The sequence below is a fragment of the Thunnus maccoyii genome, chromosome 3 (assembly GCF_910596095.1).
Source record: "Thunnus maccoyii chromosome 3, fThuMac1.1, whole genome shotgun sequence".
In the NCBI taxonomy this organism is placed as follows: domain Eukaryota; kingdom Metazoa; phylum Chordata; class Actinopteri; order Scombriformes; family Scombridae; genus Thunnus; species Thunnus maccoyii.
Window position 1 is genome coordinate 20,419,960 of NC_056535.1, and position 18,727 is coordinate 20,438,686.

Here is an 18,727-nt window from a genome sequence, read left to right on the forward strand (position 1 = left end):
TGAGAGTGCATCTGTGTGTGTGCGATATTAAAAAAGTAACAAGTCTACAGTCACACTAGCAGCACTGTAAGGGTTTAAATTCGCATTGTAAACCAAACTGTTAGGTAAAAGTTTAAGGTTTTTTCTTTTACTTTAACTGTCATGGTGAAGTAAAAGTAGTAACTGTCAGAAGTGTCAGCAGTCTTTTTTTAAAGTCACACATGAACATTTGCTAACATGTAAAGTATACTAACACAAAGTACAGCTGAGGCTGATGGGAATGTCGTTGATTTTGCAGGTGTTGGGCACATCGATTTTGGCCTGATGATGGGGCTACATGAAAAATTACAGGATCATCAAAGTGTTTAGGACTCATCCTCTGTGGATCATGTATGTCTGTACAAAATTTCATGGAAATACATCCGCTAGTTGTTAAGATATTTCAGTCTGGACCAAAGTGGTGGACTGAGTGACCGACAGACATTGCCACCCCTGGAGCCACGCTGCTAGAGTGGCTAAAAAATAGAAGTAAAAAAGTAGCGTGTGGCCTTAATTCTATGTAGATGCCTATAAGACTTCCTGTGAAACTAAGTAAAATTCAAGTGCAAATGTGCATGCAAGGAAGTATGTATGTGTGTGTTTGTGTGTGCGTGTGTGTGACTTGAAGAAAAAAAGGGAGAAGGTCTCTGCAGGCCTGCAGCCAGACGTCGTGGGGCTGCAGCAGCTCCGATAAGAGAGAAAGGGACAGTCCATCAGTCTCTGTCGACTCAGTACTATGGAAACACCGGGCAGCTCTGTGCTGCATGTGACAAAAAGAGTTTGTTTCCCTGAGAGAGCAATCTTTCACGGCCTTCTTGCAGCCTAAATCCGCTTATTCATCTGTTTACCTACAGGCTCTCTCCTATATTTGTCGCGGGGAGCCCAGCTGCTGCTTTTCATGCCGCTGGACAGAAGTGTGCATTTTTGAGGTGCTGTGTTGTGCTCAGCTTAATCTTTATCTCCAAACAGGCTGAATAAATTATCATCTGCACTTGCTGTGATGTGAAGGTTGGTCTGCTCTTGTTGTTAGCTGTCAACTTAGCACGCACAGCAGCAGTTGTGTTTAGCTTTGTCTCATATCAGTTCTCAAATTAGGCAATCTGAATCTTGCTTTTTGTACTCAGCATCTCTGAATATTTAAGCAGCTTAGAGTTACCTCACATTACACATATGTTATGTTTTGTGTGAGCCTGATAATAAACACATATCCACACACACACACACACACACACACACAAACACACACACTTTTTCCTCTTTCAAATTTTCTGTCTCAAATTGAGGGTGAAATCAAGGCAAACAAAACTCCCCAGGAGCTTCTAATCTTCCCTGGAAATATACTGATAAATGTATGAAGGGACACAGTCAACAAAGCTTCTTCATCGCACACCGACATGTGCATCAAGGGCACTGGCGAGCCATCTACCTATAGATAATTTACCTCCACATATACTGTTTCATGCAATCCGAAAAGCAATTTAAAATGGCAAGAGTCACATAAACACAGCAGTCTGTATATACTGTTATCATGTGGGCCCTCTAACGTCTGACCCTTGAGTGGTTGTGTGGTGAGCCTGGCCAAGCTATTAGAGTCCTCTGACAGAAAAAGAGAAGCCCACTCTTCTTCCTACTAAGCAGTGGCCCATTCAATTAACTTCTCATCCAAGCCTCCCATTAGAGTGTCCATCAAAGCCAGCCAGGACCAGGCCATCACTCCCCGTCCCTTTCCTTCGCATAGCAGAGCTGTCACAAGCCAACTGACACACGCACACGCGCACACACACACGCACACACACACACACACACAGCTGAGGAGAGAGCAAGCATAGTGGCTCATGATTAGGTTTGAGAAAAAGCGGAGGCACGTTTTTTTCTGATTGCAAAGGTGAAGAGAGGGCTTGAAATTTGTGGATTGTGGTCAAAGACTTGAATTAGTCTTCTGTGAATGTGATGCAGGATTAAAGAGACCCCATTTATATACATGAATGATCAAAGATGTTTAATGTGAGCCGCATTGAATTTAGAGTTTGGAGAGGTTTATTGCAAAGCCCCTATTGTATTTTAAAAGCAGTTTCAGACCAACTATTCTCAGTGCATCAAAGAGTGGACTCGGTCTTGATTGGCTCCCATCATTAAAGCAGGTTTGCCAGATCTGAACCAGCAATTTAGATTCTAGCAATCTGATGTAGCAATTTAGAGTACTGGAAATGTTTTTTTTCTTTCCATACCAATTCTGTCAAAGAAATCTAATTTAAAGATTGTTTTCACTTACTTCTTGTTACATCCAGTAAGTCAGTCTTTTTATCTGCCCAATGCTGAGATATCCAATTCTTCCAAAAATGACATTAAAAATATTACAACAACATGTCTTTCAAGGAACAATGACTTTGTTACTCTAGATAATCCACAGGCCTCACTATGAAAAGACTTCTTTTTCTTCTGGATTAATAGAAAGTAATTTGAATGTAAACTTTTGACAGTGAGGTCTGTGGGTTATCCAGAATAACCGGGATACTGTTTCTAGAAAGATTATTATTCAATTATTCAATACTGTGAGAACCACAAGCATCAGAAAGTTTATGGAGACAAATAATCATAGAAGCTTGGACAAATAAAACTATCTTCATGGCTATATAATTCACTAAAGCCGTGTGATAAAACATGTTTTAGGTTTCATGGACCATGAAAGCAAAATCATAAAAATAATAGGACCACAGAGGAGGGTGTCAAACATCTCTGCGCTGACATCAGCCAACTGCTCTGCCCTGAGGAGTTTTGATGTGCATGGCTGTCACTTCTCCACCTCAGTCTCCCTGACAAGTCAAATCTGTGTAATTTTAGTTAGAACAGTGGTTCCGCTCTGCTATTTCTGTCTACGACAAAGCCAGAGGCGATGATGGTGCTTTCCCTTCTCCCCTAATCTCTCAGGTACAGTAAGACTAAGTTGCATAACAAGGTCACACACAATTTTACATCTTTACTATGTAGATTACAGCGATGTTATAAATATTAAAGCTAGATTTTTAACAGAAGACCCTTGACACTAGAGGACTCAAGGGCTTAAAAATGTATGACCTGCTTTCAATAGATTTATCTTCACCTGTTTCGTTTACCTTGAAATATCTGATGAACATTCATAAAAACAAGAATAGGAAGACAACAAACCACAGGTGCTTTCCTTATGTTGGTATTTCCTAAAAGGTCTGATTTTATTTTGCAGCGGTATCAACCTTGTAAACGACTACACAGCATAACATTCCCACTTACACACACTGCAGGGCCTCAGCAGCTGTGTGAAAGGCAGATCAGATCAGTCTGTCTCCTCAGTCTGGTTTAATGGCTTTGGCTTCTATGGAACAAACGTGTTAGCAAGTCGCTGCTCAAGCTGCAACGGTGATAACTGCTTCAATCTTCTGAGACTCATAGAAGAATACATGTTCAAAGCCTCGCCATGTTTTATCCTGTGTGATCTCCACAAGCTTTCATTAAACCTTATTACATGTACTGGGCAGTACACAAACAGCAAAACACAGAGAGATTTTATTCTGGAGCATTAGAATTGAATGCAATTATAATCACTGGGATTAGTCTTTCGTTGTCAGTTTTCACAATAATGTGGAAACAAAGCCCGAAGGAGTTTTGGTTGCTCCTGTAGAATTTTCACATTTTTCTTTTCCCCCGTTGGCTCCTGTCGTGTTGGTGCACAGTTATAATACGCTATCTATAAGGTGGATGGTGGTTGTGTGTGTGTGTGTGTGTGTGTGTGTGAGAGAGCGAGAGAGCGAGAGGGAGGGGGGTGTTCAGGGGAATAGGAGCCAAAGGATGAAAACTGTAATGACTTTCTACAGAAAGTGCTGAGATATTTTCTACTATAGCATTGCGGGGGAGTGGGGGAGGGGTACAGCTATTACAGCAGGACCAAAGGATCAAAGCAACATCATTTAATGCCGCATTTCTCATAAAAATTACTATGCAGCAAAAAAATGTAATCAGTAAACACAAGGGCACCTATATCAAAGTTTCCTTTAAAGAAAATTATAAGCAATATGACAAATGTACACTGGCGATGCAGAGGAGGCTAAAAAAAATCCAGCAAAACAACAAACGCTTTTCTGTAACTCGCTGATACAGTATGAGCAGAGCTGTTTCAAACAACCTGAAAAGTCTTTAAAAGGCTGCATCAAAGCTTCTTCATAAGCTATTCTTTCATAAGCTTCTCTTCTTGATAAACTTTACCTAGAGTGAACCAATAAAAACATCAAAAACTCTTTTCCCAGGACAGCACTCTGCTCAGAGGCTTCCTTTGAAACAGGAAACATTACATAAGTGTGTACCTGCATTGCAGGTGATTGTGTTGACTCAAACTGTCAGTGTCCCTGAGGGGGAGAGAGCTGGCACCACGTCTCTGTAACAACTATGAGCTGATTTGATGACCGCTGGATTAAATGAGCTCCGTGACACAATAAATCACATCCTCAGTGACTTATTCTCTCTAGAACATGGTTGTCTCTGAAATTCTTGCAAACACGAGAAGTAATAACCAGAGTATTTCAATCAAAAACACTGGGACATTACATTGATGTGAGCCCTGCACAGTGAAACCAGAAATAAAGATGATAGCTGGACATAAACATTTTTTTTAAAATACCAATGACAGCGAGAAAGCCCCTTAATTATTTATAAGCTACACAAATTTACTCCACTTATTGTCAATTAAATCTAAAGTATCTGAATAACTGTAGACAACAGTAGATCCATAGATGAAGAAAATGCAATTCTTCTACCTGCATGGTTAATCTACATTACATATGACATACAATTGCTCTGCAATGTTTTGTCTGCAAGACTATCACACTATTCCCTGATTAGTTAAATGTCTATTACAGCATAAAACTAATCAAGGATAAGGTTAAACATGTTAGAATCCATCAAGCATTCATGAAACGGAGTGGATAATGCAGACATGAAAAGTCAATTAATTTCACTCTTAAGTCACAGTGCAGTTTAGAAAATGAACGCCAGAAGGCAAAGCGGCTATAAAATGCCAAGTAGCTTTGGCATCATATACTGTATATAATATTATCTAAGCTGTTATGAGGACATACTCATCATTATATTAGTCCATGTAGTGAAATGTCTTCCTCTGTTGCTGCTGGATTACTTGATCTGTGTTTGTGTGAGCTTGTGTGTGTGTGTGTGTGTGTATGTTCTCACAGCTGGCTATTTCTGCACTGTATTATGAAAGGAGCATATGTCTGCTGAGCTCTGGCCTCCACTAATTACAGTATAAAGATCAGATGAGATTGCCCTGGGAGAAGACAGCAGTCTGCTCCAGCTCTTGATTAAACCCATCATCCAGGTAACACAGTAGCCTTGACAGGCAGGAAAAACAGCCTGTGTGGACTGAAATAACCCATCCAAGTTATGTGTTGACGAGTGTACGATAAGCCTCATCATATTAATAATCTCTGTTGCTTTAGAGTGCTTCCTCATATGACATACTGCCTGTCTCAAGAGATTTACGCTGTGCAGGAGACAATATGTTTAATGTTGTATGGAGAACACTATTCGCCACAGCCTGTCTTTTTCGAGGTACCTCCTTATGACTCATTCCTCATCCATTTTTTTTTTTTTTTTTTTTTTTTTTACAAGATCAGGCAGCTAACGAACAGAACAAACATAGAATCCTCTCTTGTTCAACTCCTGTCTTCAAGTCTTCTCACAAAACCTCATACTGGAAAAATGTCTGTTCGGAGTTGGCCCTAGATGAAATATTCTGTGATCTCTAAGGCTCTCTGTTTACAACTTGAGACGGAGAGGACAGTCCAAATACTGTTTTAAGGATTCATGAAAGACTAGCATCAAATCAACACAAAGCCCAAACCTGACAGAAAGACAGAAAGGAGGGAAAGAGAGAGAAAAGAAGACAGAGACAGAGCGGCTTCACAAATAAACACATTCTCTCTGTCAGCGGCTCCCTGCTGAGTCTCAATTTACTTGGAGGTCGGGTGGGTGGGTGGGTGGCAGAGGTAGGCTGCAGCAATTAGGAGCCTTTTTAAAATCGACAGGACTATATTTAGCATCTTAATTGTTAATTCGTCCTATAGTCACATGAAGAACTTGTACAGTGATGCAACAGAGGTTGCATAGACCAGTGTGGGCTGTATAGAGTCGGATTTGACACGCTTAAGCAACAAATAATGATAAAAGCAGTGACGAGCCTCCGTCTCATACACCAGGATATCAGAAAGAACCCGGAGCTAACACCTTATTCCCGATGCCTTGCCGCACCAAACGCTGTACTTCCTGCATTCTGAAAAGGCCCTGCATGTAAGGGTCAGGTCCATTTCCCACTCAGCGTATTACGCTGCCTCTCTATAATACATATGGGCATAAATAATGCATGTTTCTGGCTCTCAAACCCACCTGACCAGAGTACTCAACACTTAATGGTAATTCATCATGGTCTGCAGAAGGAAACATCACAATCTGGTTCAGTACATCTATAAAAATGTAATATATATATATATATATATATATATATATATATATATATATATATATATATATATATATATATATATATATTTATATATATAAAATACTTCACATACTATACTTGAAAACAAATAACATGCTAATATTGTCTCTGAAGAAGATCAGAATAAATCAAGCAAACATGAAATCCCCCATATTGTTGCATGTATGTACATCTTTACTGATGTGTGTGCATATTTGTGTGTGTGTGTGACCTGTCGACAGTATATCTGTGCGAGTATACGGTATCATTTGTGAACAGCTTACATTAATTAATTGCCTGTGGGTTTACATTACAACTGGGGTCAGTGCAAGGATGCCAAGTGCAGATAGCTGTAATTGATTTACACGTTTATTATGTGCAGATTAGGCACGCTGCCAAGGATGTGCCACTGGAAGAGCACTGAGAACTTGGACAAGGGTATTTAGATTTCTAATACCACTGTCAAGTCATTTTGTAAGAAACACACCCTCACTGTCACTTGACACTGGTATCATCCTCTTCGTTTACATGAAGTGAATCAGCCAGTGATTAACCTGGCTGACATGGCGGCTCTGGAGAGGAGTTCTTTGATTCATGTCGGCAAACACGCGACAATGAGGTGACGTATTGACGTATTGTATTTATGATCACCGGATGTCTCAGTTTTCAATTTAGTCAGTCATGATAACGGTTGTCCCTCTCAAACTCCACCCTCTCATTTCCTCCTGTTCTCATAGGTGAGACGTCTGAGCAGTCAATCAACGTGCTAAAGGCTGATGTCATCGTATCAGAGATTGGAGAGATCGATCATATCATCAGATTAATCAAGACAGTTGTATGATTGCACAGTTTGTCTTGTGAGGATAAAAATAATACTGTGCATTGATAATATAACACTTTAGCTATTAAATTACGGTGTAATTACTTTGATCTACAGACCTTGGCTGATGTGAGGTCTCCATATTTGTAAGCGGCGAGTCTTAGAAGTTTCACAAAAGAGTTTCCCAGTCGTAGTGACGACTTGGATATTTACATGGATGCTATTTACAAAGCGGAGACAGACTTCAATTGATGTCAGCTATGTCAAGTGCAGGAGGGTGGGATGGCTCCAAACACTGTATGAGGAATTTATGTATTAGGCATTTAGTGAAATCGCATTATTTTGTCACATATTTCTTGGGACAGTAAATTTAATATTGCATTTCTGTAAAGTTGGGAGACTCACAACAGTCAGATTTTTTTTTTTTAATGGTCAAAATAGCCAAAGATGCTGAGATATCCTGATTTTTAGTCCCTCGTTTGAGTCAAGCTCCAAAAATACTGGATTCTACATCTTCCATAATGCAACCAATAACATAACATCTTTTAAACTCTATGCTCCCAGTTTGTACCTCAGGCGTACTAATAACCCTTCATCAGCAGGGTTATTTTCTCAGACTCCCTCCAGAGACACAGAAGACATTATACGACTATTGTCACATTACTCATCATGACAGGTAAATTGACCTGGAGTGTCATAAGACAAAAAAGTACACATACATAAAGCTGGTTAGTGACATGTGTGTTTAACCGTATACTTGCGTCAATGTCATGCATTACGTAAATGTTATGCATTGTGTGTTATTCCCTTAAACAAAAGCTGCATCCCAATTCCATAGGTCATACATTGTATTAATTTGAGTTTACTTTATTTTGTCACTTTTTCAGTATGAACATACTACATACTCAGAACCTGCTTTATTATTATACATATATTAATATGTAGTATGAATTTGAGACACAGCAGAGTTGCCAGCTCATGGAAAGTGTGAATAAATGACTCAAAAGTCAACCAGAGAGACTTCAAACACTTTCACAGTCCGGAGGCTTCTTGAATTTAGCAGAAACGTGTCTCAAAGTCTGTCTACATACTGTTTCTACATATGGTAGAACTGCGTGACCAGAGCAATCAGCACAGGGGTGGGGCCCATGATGTTGACCAACTTGTATTAGCCACTGAGGAACAAAATGCTTGAGGGCCTATTGTCTCTGCTTTGAGTCTGTAGTGGAGACTAAACATCTGTCAGAAACAGCAGGATCTGGTCTGTGGAGAACTGGAAATCTAGATGATTTGATATACGACCTCCCTCATGTCCCGGGGCAACGAACAACAATCCCACAAGCTGCATAAGGTGCCTGCTCTGCAGCTGGAGCTGTTACTGAAGCTTGTGTATGAAACTTTAAAAGTCTTAGTACGGAGTTGTAAAATATGGCAATAAAACCTGTTCTGTGCTCATTACTATTCAGTGTGGAGACACTTATGGAAATGATGAGAGTAATAATGGTCTCTGATTAGCTCATGCAGAGACTGAAAAGAAATGATGCTTAAAAAACAAAACAAAACAAAGGAAAATAACTCGATGCTCTATATGGAGATGTGCCATATGTTGTCTCTAGTGGTCTTGGTGAAAGACTAGGCCTTTACAACAAAACTGAGTGTGACGCTGAGAGTGATGGTACCATCTGTCTCTTGCAGCGCAATCGGTCAAACTCATTATCTTCTGCAATTTTGAGTGGTGACCTCAGGGTGCAGAGTAGATCAGCCACAGCAGTCACTGTCACGCAAAACACAGTGGGATCAAACTCATCTATATCCATTCATAAACCGCCGTCAGCACACTCATGAGCCCAAATAAATGTATAGACACACACACGGATACATACAAACATCAAAAACGTGGCAAATTTGTCAAAGACAGAGCCTCTTCAATAGAATTCAAATATCTATAGTTTCTCTAAACATATCCAATAATCCATAATGCCTCCTCATATACTGTCTGGTTCCAAACACAAGAGTCAATGTAAATTATGCAAGCTTTAGTACGTCAGCTGAGCTACTAAAGTCTGTAATACTGCATCATATCTGACCAAATACCACTCTGTTTATTTACAATGCTTATACTGTAGAAGATTAACAGATTACCATGTTATCCATAGGAAAATGTCATATCTAGGTCAGAATTTAGTTCTTAAGTGAAACAATAAATAAAGACTGGGATATGGAATATATTTAAACAAATCTGCACTTAAAAGGCAGCACCAAAGAGTTGATGGAGAAAAACAAAACATGCAAAATAACTCTCAGTGAGAACATATTTAACACGTTGGAAGAAATGCTCAGATTCATAAAGTAAGAGTCAGAATAACACAGTGTCAAATAATGCTACATTAAAAGTTAAAGTCCTGTACAGGACAGTAATACAGTACTTTTAGCAACATATTGTATATTATAAGTATCAAAAGTAAAAATTCTCATCATGTAGAATAGACCCTTTTCAAATATTTTATTTTTATATGCTATATTTTTTATATTATTGGATTTTTTTTTAAATTACTGATGCATTAAGCAACATTTTAATGTTACAGCTGGTCAAAGTTGGGCTAATTTAGACTATTTTACAAACAATTGTTGGGTAGTTTAGTCTGTAACATTATATTACATTTCATTAATTCATCATATGTTTTGAATGAAAACCCTTAATCTGCAAAACAACTAGTAACGATAGTTCTCAAATAAATGTAGAGGAGTAAAAAGTGCATTATTTCTACCTGAAATGTAGAAGAGCTACAGCAATTAGTTGATTGATCAGTCTAGAGAAAAAATAATCAACAACTATTTTGATAATCAAATAATTGTCATTGTTCAAGAAAAAATGCCAGTTTCTTGGGTCGAGCTTCTAACATAAGTAAATTTAATAGTTTTGGGATATAAACTTTTGGTTGAGATAAACAAGAGAAGTCACCTTGTGCAACAGGAAGTTGTAACTGGCATTTTTCACTGTTTTCTGATGTTTTACAGACCAAACAACACAATTAATCGAGAAAATAATCAGATTAATCAATACTGAAAGGAATTGTTATTTGCAGACATAATAAATTAAAAACTGAAAATGCTCAAAATTGTACTTAAGTTAATCCCATGACAAACATGGGGAGTTTTACAAATGAAGCAGTTTTGTTGTGATACTCAAATTCCTCTCATACAATTATCACTCTACACACATGTGAACACACCTACACTATCCCTCCAACGCACATAAACGTCTTTTCTCCCCCCTCTCTCTCTTTTTCTATCTGTCTCCACTCTATCACCTACCGGCCTTCCCCTCCTCCTTCTCGGACCTCATGTCCTCCTCGGCACAGGCTCCACTCGGCTCCACTGTTAACTGTGGTGTGAACTCTCATAGCAGGTGAAAAAAAAAAAAGGAAAACACACATACGTATACGTACAGACCAGTGCACACACCATTCAAATCAACATACACAACACATCACCAAAGCCACCCGCTCCCAGCCCTGCTCGCTGATGCTCCTCCCAGACAGGTTACTAGGAAGTCGCCCGTCCCCTGAGAGCCACTCAGCTACATTTCCTGTTCCATTTCTTTCATTCTTTACTCTGTATATGCCTTTCTTTCTCCCCCACTTTGTATGTACCTGCATTGGGACACGCCTAAAAGCAGTTTGCACAACTTTCAGCTCATATCCACTCCCACTTTTCACCCCCCCCCCCCCCCCTCCCCTCACTGCCCCCCTACTACCCTCTATGTACACACAAGGAGGAGGGGGAGGGGAAGGCAAACTTCACCTCAGGGCTTCAGGTAATGAACCAGGTGAGTCAGTGGAGCTCTCACTCCACCTGATGGCCGAGAGCTAGCAGAGGACAGAGTGTGCAATTACACTCACCGACCAAACAGAGAACAATACACCCCTCTGTATGAAAGCCATGCACTCCGTCTGAGCCCACAATGCCTTTGTAGCCTACATGAGTTTACATTACTCACTTCCTGAATGTGAATGTGTGTTTTGGCCAGAGGAGGTAGGAATGTAAACTCTGAATAAAAATGCTGTGAGTGTAAACTCCAACATAAACGCCTCAAAAAAAAAAAAAAAAAAAAAGGGTCATGACAGCGCTGAAGTGATATGAAGCTCATGCTCCTAGCCAAATTTCCTTAAATAACCTCGAGTTTTAGTGGTTCACTCTACACACCGAGATCGGATTATTAATATGAGCTCTCCCATGGTATCTTTAACCCACCAGGGAGTTTTCCATGCACTGCTCTTTTGCCTGTTGCTGAGTAAGGACAGTGTGTGTCATGTTAGATGGGAATTTGGATGTGCGCAGACACAATTACAGAGTAAATAAGGTTAAGGCTGGTCCAGCTTGCCTCACAGGGCTCTTTAGGCCTGAAAGCCTTAGGCAGGAACAGGTGGTATGAGGAAAAAAACAGATAGGACTTCACCTGAATTAATTCTGCCTGCAGAGCTTAGTCGGATATAAACTTATAATGGAATTTTTGGTTTATGAGCACTTGAGTAACATAAGTAGCATACTAAAGCATGAGCGAGTAAGCATTATGTATGTGTGTGTTTGCATGCAAGAGGAAGATGAGTTAAACTCTTGCATTTAAAGATGTGACAGCAGTTCACATACACAGCAAACATGCCATTTGTCCTGCCTGTTAGAGGTTGACATTCAGCGTTTTAGCTCCGTCCAAAGATCAGATGTGCTCTAACCAGATACTTGTCACAGGAGGCAATGGATCTGTCAGTCACATGCTGACACCTCAAGGATTACCGCTGGGCTCATTCTCTCTGACTGATCAGAGCTGAGCGAAAACAATAATTCTTCTATGGTGGATATAATTAGCTCCTCATTAGAAAGTGATGCATATATTACAAGTACACAGCAGCTTATAATATTCCATCACTGTATTATTATAGCTATAAGGGCTCATAGTGCTAATTAGCAGTGCTAATTATACCCACTGCTGCTTTTTGCTTGTCTTTTGTATGAAAAACACATTTTTGACCAAATGTAGCACTTCATAATTCCAAGGTCATGCTGCAGCCTGCCTCTCAGCTACACTGAATCTTGTTCACAGCATTGCTTTTATCCTGACAGTTCTTCAGTCTGAAATTTTCCACTCCTCAGTGTCCTTATTCTTCAGCTTAACTCCCTGTATCACTATGTCATTCATTTGCTTTGCTCACATTAAAGCCAGAAGAAATCCTAAAAGCCTTCTTTTTCTACCCTCCGCTCTCCTCCACTGTATTGCTCTTCTCTTCTCTCAGCTGCACACGGTTGACCTGTCCGTCTGCATTATCAGAGCTGGGGAGTGTTGATAGAGAGCCAGGACAGAGAGGCATTAAAATATTAGCTAGCCTTGAGAGAGAAGAGGAGGTGAAAAAAAAAAAAAAAAAGAGGAGGCGGGAGACTGAGAGCATTGATGGGCACTGAGAGAAGGAGAATGAGTGACTGAGGTCACCACTGTTGCTGCCCACTGTTGATGGAAATGACTTGAAGCTTGTCTAATAGCCGCTGAGCATGCTCCGCCAGCTTCAAGTGGCTAGATTGGATGAAGAGATTGGAATCACAATTACGGTGCAGACTCCCTGGTTTGGTATCAGTGTGAGAACAACGGAGAATAATAGCAGTCATTATGACGAGAAAAAGGAAAGTGGACAAAAGTCTTATAGATTAAGCAACAATACACACGTGATCAATAGACTTTATGATCAATACCTTTTGTGGAGCGTATTATTACAGGCTGGTCAGTTTGATTACCACACACAAGAGATTGAGAGAGACTATTATCAGTCACACAGGCCTCCCTATAAAACACTTTATTTCTCAAACTGATGACAGTGATTGGAGAAAATAAGTGGCCTTGCTGCGATGCAATAAATGCACATTACAATACAACTCTAGAGCAATAAACCTCTATAAAGCTCTATTCAGATTAAAGCAATTTGTAAAGTAAAATACTTTTCTCTTGCAAGAAGTCAATCAAGTTTCACAGTCTTATACGCTTCGTATTGGGTGACAGAACATGTTATTTTGCCGCTATAAATCAAAAGCCTGCAGTGAACGGTTAGGCCCTCGTGGTCCAGCACCAAGAGCTGTTATCTGATTGTTCTCACATTCTTAGCCCGTGCAGGCCTTTGCTCCAGAGTTAACCTCTCAGTCAAGCTGACAGCTCTGTGTCTTTTAACTGCCAGGATAAATCACCGTGCACACTTCCTGCTGTCACCAAGGCAACACCTTGTATTTTCGAGCAACACCATACCTTTGCCTAGCGAGCAGTCTGGAGTGCCAAAGTCCATCAAGCTGGATATCTCCGTCGGGTAGCACATGTCTGTCACTACTGTCTTCTGTCTATGATGCACCGATGGATCTGCAGGGGAGGGAAATGAAGAGTAAATGAGATTTCACAGAGTAAGTTGAATAAAACGTTTATAAAGTCATTATAACTTCTACTTCGTATTCATACAGCTAGTTTGTTCTAACATCTTAATAATGCCGTGTGTGTGTGTGTTTGTGTCATGTATGTGTGTACAGCCTTGTAGCTATCATGCCTGTGGAATCAGATGATTCATTCTGACACAATGTCAATTCAGTATACACTTTTCAGCTTTCAGACACATTGCAAATATGAATCTCTCCTAGAAATCCCTGGAGTTGTGATCATCATTTCAAAGCAACAACAAGGCACAAACTGTATTTGTAATGATGATGCACGCTTTCTCCATTATTGCAGAATGCTCAGCTAACTTTTCGATTTTCTTTCAGTTTCAGTTGCTTTTTAAAAAAAAAAAAAAAAAAATCTTTCGCACCTTTTCTCTTTTCTTTGTCTTTTCTATCCTCTAATAAAATCCATCCATTTATGTGATTCCATTATACCCCGCTGACCTATTTTTGTGCTCTATACTAATGACACTGAAGGACTTCTGAGGCTCATCTACTCATCATTTTCCCTCCTTTCATTTAGTTATTTCTTCACCGAGTTCAAGAAGAAAATGTGATTGAAGGATCTCTTTCAAAATCATCAAGGTCTCCCTGTCCACCTCTTCTCCACCACCTCATTTTCTAAATGTTTCACCTCCATGTGTAAAGCAAGAAATGCTATAAAAGATGACAGCGGTTATTGAAGGCAGCAATATCCTCGCTGTGCCAGGGAACGATTTTCATCGAGCAGACACACCGTAGCATTACAATGGAAATGATTTCCTCCTGAAGTGGGCTTTAGATCCTGCTGTATTGATCTGAAATCTTCAAGCTGAAAGTAATTCTGCTGATCTTATACATCCTTCTGAGGCTAGAAATGTTGGATTTCATGCCAGTTAAAAGGCATGACCGCACCGCCGGAATAACTGCAAATGCAATGTTTAAATGAAACACTGTCTCTCATTTAATCACAAGTCTCATTCATGAGCACAGCGACAGGCATCTACACTCTCAGGTGCTCTCTAAGCTGTACCATCTGCACAACCACTATTCCTCAACAACGATCTCACTCTTCCCTCCTCATCTGCATATTTTGACAGTTTCAATTCCATAACCGTATGGTATTTATCTAGATCACTGACCTTCCCCTCCCGTTTCGCCTCCTCTGTCCTCCTCACCTGTCGATACCTATTTAGGTGTTGTTAAGCTGACCTTTTCTTCTATCTTTAATATGGAGATTGGAGAACAGGCAGGCTCATGCTCGGCCGCTCTAAGGCTGCTTTACTTAGCTCCAACAATAATTAGAGGGAGATGGAGAGGTGGAAGCTGCTGGCAGCAGGACAAATTCACAGTCAGTCTATGTAAGCACTCAGTCGAAGGTGTCAGCTCTTTGTACGCTTAAAAATAAAAATGTCAATACATAAATTTATGGTTATAACAACAACGGTAGCCACTAAACATAACGAACAATGTATTTTGGATATGTGAGCCTGCATGCAAGCCTCCCTGCATGTGATTCATATGCTTCACTGTGGTACTTCAACATATTTTGGTTGCTTGAACTTTTCCCCGCCTCAAATGACCTCCCATTCCCAAAGGGTTTTTCGATTAGCCATTATCCATTGTATTTCAAGAGGAAAACACCCTCTCATTGTGTCTGTGTTAGTGCTGTAAGTATGCGAATGTGTGCTGGAGTGAATGGGTATATCCTGAGGGGTGAACAGTATATCAACCACCTCATTTATGCTTGGTTAAACCTCTGCTGTGAGAGGTTAAAGGTTAAGGAAATGATGAGGCCTAGCTATCTTTAACCCAACTGACCGGATCAGGCTGCAACAGGCTGTTGACTGCGATCTCAGCCAACGCTAGAACAACTTTATGTCTCTATAGTTATCTCAAATCTTACGCTTCATCTATCTACAAAATTATCTGTTTGGACAATTAGGCCCGTTGTCTGATACATTCATATCCAACAGCATTTACTATTAAAGTCAGCTGAAATAAGAAAACTGGTGACAAATTTATTGTTTACATTTTTTAATTTTTGAAGAAAGATAAAAATGTTTTGGCTGATACTGTATTTCATGAAACGTCCCTTTAGCCCCCAAGTCTCTGCAGGGTCAAGCTGTTTTGTGTGTTTGACTGACAGTTGAGACAGTGGTCTGATATTTTGAGTTGCTCTCTCAGGATGCGCTGGAATAAAATCTTTTATCTATTTTTTATGTAATGCACTTTGAATTTCCTCTGTGTATGAAATGTGCTATATAAATTAACTTGCTTGCTTGCTTAAATTGAAGCATCTCATTCTGTCTGACGGGGATATGGATTAAAATCAACTACCAAATATGCTTAAAAATAAGGTATATCATTCTGAATTTATAATCTAATATAGTATACATTTATATGATATAATGACCTCTACCAGACCAAGACCCTGCATACTCACACAGGTGTTTTCACTTACTCTGGCTGATTAGACCTCTGCACAGGTTCAATTACATGACATCATCAAACCTTCACAAACTGCAAAGAATGATAAACACGTAACTTCCTCCATTAAAACATGTGCAACAAATCTGATAGGAAGTTCAGACAGATGTCAATCAAGCACAGTCTGTACACACCCACACAGTCCTGAGCGGAGGTCTAATCAGGCATAATAAGTGAAAACACCTGTGTGGGTGTGCCATCGTGTGTAGGATCTAATACTTGTAGTCCATTTTGCTCTGTACTGACCTAATTTTATGGGTTTTAAAGCAAGTTTATGCTATTGTACTGATACTCCAATTTCCCAATTGTGTTGTTTCCCACCTGACTGAATAATCTGCAATTTTTAAACACATTTTGTAGTTTAATTTAATAGATGACTCTTATCTAACAGAATGAGATACCTCACTTTAAAATACTTGTATTCCACCAGTGGTTCATCCTGAGAGAGAAGCTGAAATAGTGAGATGGCGTATGGAGATGCAGAGTTTAACAAAATTGTTCTTGGTAACTGTAGCTTGTGAGCCTGGCTATCAGTCAGTGTCACAGTCACGCTGATGAAAGGACAATGATAGCACCACTTTGTGCAAACATTTTGATTGGTCATATGCAAATAAGTTCTCCATCTGCAAGGATGAATTCACAACGGCACGCCTACTGGAGTACAGACAGGAGGCACCTTAGGAAGACCAGAAATATTAAAGGTAAGTTTTTCTCCTTTCTGGTTGATTTCTCTCCTTGAGAGAAAAGATCTATGTTACTGTACCAAAAAATATATAGTTTTGTTTCACTAGGACTTGAAAGAGTTACTACAAATCTCTTACTTTTTTGTACTAGTGTTAGATGAGATGAGATGAGACAAGACAAATAAAGCAGGTACACAACAGACAAATTGAAGATCTCTTAAAAATGAAGAGACTTCACTGCAAACAACAGGCGAACAACATTGCCGTAGTAGCTTCACAAGGGAAAACTCCCACTAGTTATTAATGAGTATGTTGAGAATGTGTGACTGCAGAAACGCCCCCAGGTGGGGAAGGAAGTCAGAGAGGCTTCATCTGACAGAAATTCCCCTCCTAGCTAACAGTCAGATGAGGGATACAGACAACATGGGACATGATAGAGAGGAGACAAACACTCAGTGAGAGTCAGAGTAGGCATTCAAGCAGAAATAGGAGGCAACTATCATTGGTGTGCAGACAACTCATCCTTGCCCACCCTCAGCCAACCTTTAATTACTCTGGCATTCAATCCGTCAGCAGACACATTCATTCCTGTATCAGTCATTGCACCGGAAAACATCACCACGCTGCTGTGTAGTCACAACACCCTGAAATGCAGTCCTGCTGAGCGCAATAACACGGCTGCATGTGTAGTATCATTCTGAGGGACTGAGGCAAACCTGTACAGGAATCACTTGCAATAATTTACAATGACTGGAAACACAATGTAATTGCCAGGATGTCTACTGTGTGTAAAAGAGCAGGCTAGGTTTGAGTGAGTGTTGATTAGCAATCAGAGTAGTCCCTCTGAAACAAAAAGGTTGCTGTAATGTGCATATGTCTTCCACATATTCTCAAAGACTAACATGTCTTTGTTAGGGGAGGAGAGCTGATCAAGATATAGCAGCTTTAAGCCTTTTTTTGTTACTTAATCACTTATTTTATGTACTTAGCTTAGAGATGAGGTGATGAAAGAAAGTATCACAACAAAATCATTTTTAAATGATAATTAACACTGGGACAAGAAAAAGAGTTGAGAGGTTTTATGGGTAAAATGACTCTGTCACAATCCTAAAATGTAAAGCCCTGAAGAAATTAACCATTTTCTGTGGTACACGGTAATTATTCCCCATTGGCATGACAATAACCATAGTGTTCAAATTTCTATTATTTCCTCTCATGCATTTAAATTGACACAATATAATGTGAGAAGAATTTGAAACACTATCTAAATGGAATTTCACAGCAGTGCTGGCAGTGAATAAATTAGCAAAGCTAAATGATGTGATGCCTCTGGTTTCTAACCTGTGGCGCAAGACTGAGCCAGAAAACCTCGTCTGGTTACATAAGACAATGGGATTGAGTTCGGTTGAGATATTTAGTGTTTGAATATTTCACAAGGGAGACTGCTCATCCCTGACCCTGACTCTCACAGGTCCTTTCTGGTATTATCAGGCACAGACACATGAAGCTCATCCAAATCCCAGTGAAAAGAGCGCTGACATGGCACTCCCACAGCACTATGCTTCTACACTGGTAGGTATCATTAACAGCCTTTGACACAGATGGCAGTGATAAATTGAAAATAAATCGCCTTTTAGGATGGAGCAAGATATGAAATCAGGAAATTGTACTAAAAATACTCTGTAAAACCAGAAACTGACAAATTGAAGCCTCCATAAACAAGGGCTGTAAACATGTCAAATAATTATTTAA

At 39.8% G+C, this 18,727-nt stretch overlaps 1 protein-coding gene across 9 annotated transcripts in view; it reads right to left on the reverse strand.

The window, feature by feature from the left end:
* The window catches only part of kaznb (kazrin, periplakin interacting protein b), a 114,104-nt gene that overhangs the window by 9,297 nt on the left and 86,080 nt on the right, over positions 1-18,727 (reverse strand). For all 9 annotated transcript variants that reach the window (XM_042405736.1, XM_042405739.1, XM_042405738.1 and 6 more), the window contains one exon: positions 13,645-13,752. In XM_042405736.1, the coding sequence (XP_042261670.1) occupies positions 13,645-13,752 (108 nt within the window). The remainder of the gene's footprint in view (positions 1-13,644; positions 13,753-18,727) is intronic.